The 4697-nt window shown below is 40.4% G+C and overlaps 1 protein-coding gene across 1 annotated transcript; it reads right to left on the reverse strand.

Moving 5' to 3' along the window:
• Positions 1-230: 230 nt before the first annotated feature.
• LOC132860408 (cytochrome P450 26A1) lies at positions 231-3114 on the reverse strand. Its single transcript, XM_060891598.1, has 7 exons — positions 2791-3114; positions 2441-2665; positions 1731-2012; positions 1456-1611; positions 1203-1337; positions 962-1114; positions 231-864 (listed from the first exon to the last, which is right to left on the reverse strand). Exons 1-7 carry the CDS (start codon positions 2977-2979, stop codon positions 526-528), a joined length of 1479 nt encoding a protein of 492 aa, XP_060747581.1. The 5' UTR covers positions 2980-3114; the 3' UTR covers positions 231-525.
• Between the last annotated feature and the right edge of the window lie 1583 nt (positions 3115-4697).

Genomic DNA, 4697 nt, shown 5'->3' on the forward strand with positions numbered 1-4697 from the left:
GTTTGGACTGATGTGACTGATGTGATTTCTATTCAATAAATATTCAGCCTTATTTTATTGAGTGCAAAACCATGTACATGTCACCATCAGAAGAACAGAAGCCTCTGTGTTTATAAATGAGAGCGAGCACCACAACAATTATACTTGGACTAGCCCTTATGCTAATTTCATAATATTTGTTTGTGTATTTTTGTATTTGAAAAAAAGTTGGCCAAGGATTTCTTTTTCAATAGTGTCATTGTTTTATTAAATAAAGCTTATACATCAAATTGTACAATTAAATTAAGTTGCATTCGGTAGAACACACTATATGTATATATATAAAACTAGATTACAAATATACATCATATACCTCAGAGAAATACAGTGATTCATAAAAAGAGTAGTGCCCTTAGTAATAGAATGAAATTCTATACAAGAATTTGATATAAAGCATTATACATTACATTAAATCTACAAAATTAAAATATATACATGTATATCTGTACATTTCCCATGCCAACAGTTTGTGCCTGATTAAATCTGCTAATTACTGATGTAACGGCAGAACTTTGTGGGAAGATTGTCCACAGGATACACAGTCGGGCCCGTTTTCATTGTTGGGGGTCCATTTGAAAGTGTCCAGTTGCAGTGCTGTGTTAACTCGACTAAAACTATCTTGAGTAGCATTTTGGCAAACTCCTTTCCCACACACATCCTGGCTCCTCCTCCAAAGGGGATGTAGTTAAACCTTGGACTGTCTTCCAAGCCTTTAGCCATGAATCTCTCTGGCTGAAATTCCTCTTTGTTAGGGAAAATATCTGCAACATCATGAGTATCACAAATGCTGTAAATGACATTCCAGCCTTTGGGAATCTGGTAGCCCTGGAAAATAAAGGAAATTGTTATTATTATTATTACTACATTATTTGTTGTAGTATACATTATCTCTTATATGAAAGGAATCTTTAAATATTCTTACATTAAGTTCAAATGTTTTAAGTGCAACACGGAATCCCCCAGGCACAGGTGGGTTAATACGGAGGGTTTCCTTAATGACACATCCAGTGTACTTGAGATGCTCCAACAGTTCCATATTAAGAGCTCTTTCAGACAAATACATGCTTGAAACCTGCTGTTGTGGAAAAAAAAAAAACATTAGCATTCCTGAATAAATTGTGACAAATGTCTCAATAAATTCATTTGTCAACTGCAAACCTTACCTGCTCTTCTAGCTCATCTCGGATTCTCTGAATCACCTCTGGATTCAGTCCCAGGAACATCACCAGAGAAGTTGCTGTGCTAGCAGTAGTCTCGTGACCACCGAAGAGAAGTTCAGTCGCTGCCTCCTTCATTGCCTGAGAAGAGAAAAGTATTACATTACATCTTGTATTATATGTTGATTTTCTTTTAAACAAGGATCATAAAATCCAACCTAAACACTAAACAACTGATTTGAAATCATCTTTGGTCTACCTGCATGCTGAGTGGTTCATCACTTTTCCTGCTATTTTCAATCAACTGCTGAAGAGCATCCTTGTACTTGGGCTCATTCTCATTGTCTCCATCTTGGATTTTCTTCTTTATGTTCTCCTCAATTTTTGCATGAATAAAATTCCGTGCTTTGAGGCCCTGTGAAATAAATCAATATAGGTTTTTATTTTGAAAAAAAAAAAATAATAAATGGGCAAAATGTAAGTTTGTAAGTATTCTAACATCTGCGTGTTTACTTTGTGTTTTATGTATTTTACCCGATATAAGCCGCTGAATGGAACGTCAATAGGGAGGGAGAAAAGATTCTTAATCATTTCCTCAAAAGCTTCAACAAGCTCTTGCTCGTCTCTCTTGATTTGCTCTGGTTCAAAGCCCAAAAGGATTCTCATGGCTATGCGAAACATGAGACGCTTCATTTCCGGGTACACGAGCACGGGCGCTTCGCGCTCCAGCCAGTCAGTGACTGCGCACCGCACCTCCTCCTGGATCACCGGGATGTAGTGCTCTAGAGCATCCCTAGAAAAAGCTTTGAGGATCGCCTGCAAAACAAACACACACGCGTTCAGAGACACGGATTAAAATTGACTGTGTATAAAAGTGAGAGATCAGGGTTTTCCAGGTTGAACAGAATAAAAACTTAGGAGAGCAAAACAGCCTTACATGTCACTCAAGACCATTTTAACTCTAATTCAAATGTAATTGATAATCTTACTGAATTCTAACCTGCTCTAAGAACTAAAAAATATCATCCAAAACTTTGCTTCTACACATGATACTGTAGCCAGTAAACCGAACCGAACACGGTCATACTAAAAAACATGCGTTACAATGCAACATATGGTGAGTAATACTCTAGTGAGTGGACTAGAATTGGTTTTAGAACATAAACACACTGCGATTGTTGACGTGATGCGTGAATTTGGTTTAGTTCGCCTGGACATGGATGGGACGCGCCCTGTCTGCTTACTTTTTTCTTGTTTCGGTGCAGAGATCCGTGCACATTGGAAAGCGTGTCTGAGCCCAGGATGGTTCTGACAGAAGCGGGCCACTGCACGGCCACCAGCTTGTGTTCCCCGAGTAGGATCTGGCGCACGTTCTCAGCGCCCATAACGCGCACCGTGGGGTTCCCGAAGAGGTGCGTTTTGTAGATGAAACCGTACTTTTGTCGCTTCATGCGCAGAAACTTTCTTCTCTGTGGAGTAAGGGAACACAAGTTGATCATCAGAATCTAAAACAATTCTAATTCATGCATTTCTAATAATAATAGAAAAAGAAATAATAATAATAAAAAAAACATGTCGCAGAGCCTCGCGTTACCTGGAGGATGAGCTGCAGCGTCTCTCCAATAAAAGGCAAGCCCATGGTGCCCGGGGGAAGAGGGCGCGTGCAACTTGGGTCGAGTCCTCGAATCACCAAAACCTGCCACAGCTTCACCGCGGCTAAAAGCAGTAGCATAGGAAGCACGACCGTACACAGCAATGTTACCAACAAAGTGTACAGACCCATGACGCGCAACTTGTTTTAACGAGGAACAGCCGTGGATGCAAAGGACTAAACTCGGATCTGACTCTCTCTGGGTTACATGCACCCTTTTATACACATTCCCTCCTGCCTCGGCCTCCTCGTTACCTTGGGTCAGATAAATTAGTTCACACAAAGTTCATCTTTAATTGTGGTGTCATCTCGCCCCGCCCACGAACCCAGAAAAGCCTCTCCGACAACTCGCAGCCATTTGTTATCAAGGCGCATTTTAATACCACCTCCCGTAGAAGCGGGACAATCCGAAGATTTAACTTTGAAAAGGTGTTAATTCCTCAGCACAAAGGAAAGCGTCCACGGGTTGCTTTTGTTCCCGATATTCCGCCGTTTACACTCATTACTATGGCTCGGGTGCCATGCTGAAATGCCAGGGAGAGACTTCATTGAGCAGCTTAGGCTTTTAATCGTGTTCAGGTCCTGTAAGAACTTTCTCTTTTATTGTTTATAGGCGTTAGATAGACAGACAGACACATTATATACACTACTTTATTAATGTTTCGGAAAAAAACATCGGTGCTCATAAACATTCACTGCATGCATTAAAAACATTCACAAATCATAGACACAACAATTGTCAAACCTTGTAGTATTGTCAGACCATCAAAGTAAAACATCACCTAAAAAGTATCAGGTAGGTGACAATATGAATGAAGTGGTTTATGTGCAATGTGAAAACGGACAGTGTTTATTAAATATATTAAATGCATTTGCTTGATAGTGTGTGAGCATGTGCATTGCCTAGAATTCATTATAAATATATACAAACAAACAAACAAATAAATAAATAAATGTCATAAGTGAGTCTGATCATGTCAAATAAAACACAATATGATGGATGTGATTTAGATACATTTTTCATTAGAATTTAGCTGCAGTTTGCATAGTGGCCAATTACCTCGTCCTATTTTGTCATGGCATTAAATGTGCGGTTTGGGACGCGGCCAATATGATGCGACGCGGCGGGTTCAACCTCGGGTCAGTGTAAAAAGTGACGGAGGTAAAGCAAGGTTACCGGTAACCCCGCATGAAAAGTAAACACAGAACCACACACAGCATGCGCAATTAGGCTACTTTTTTACGACAGTTATAACGCGGGGGTGGGGTGGGGTGGTGGTGAGGGGCGGGGGGGGGGGGACTGGCAGCGAGAGACAGAATGGCTCCAAATTTTACAGCGACGCATTACGGATTTCCCCCTTTGCTCATTCTATGAGGTCGTGGTGGCACTTTGCTGCTGCTGTAACGGCTGTCCTGTATTTCACCTTCCTCATTGTGGCACAGTTCATCGAGTACACATTACACTCCCCAGTTTTGAATTAACTATTTAACTTTATATGAACTAATTCGACTCTGTGTTACTGGAGAAATCTACACGCACAAGATCTATTTTATCCATGTTGTCCTCTATTTTAGACACGAGTTTATTTGAACAACACGGTTATCTATGTTCTAAGCCATTATGCGGCCATGCTGTGGAAACTGTTGTTGTTTTTGTTGGTTTTCTTTGTAAACCTTCCTAAATGCAACCAGCAATGATGCGGCCAATATTTCCTCGTCAGAATCACAACAACGTGTAAAATGCTTAAAGTAGTGTCCTTTGCCCTCAGTGTGCCACAAGCACACTACCTGAAGTTCAAGTATAGTTCATTTACACAGTAAAGAAGATAAGGTAGTAACCGTTCATGCGT

Source organism: Tachysurus vachellii, chromosome 2, assembly GCF_030014155.1.
Source record: "Tachysurus vachellii isolate PV-2020 chromosome 2, HZAU_Pvac_v1, whole genome shotgun sequence".
NCBI lineage: Eukaryota > Metazoa > Chordata > Actinopteri > Siluriformes > Bagridae > Tachysurus > Tachysurus vachellii.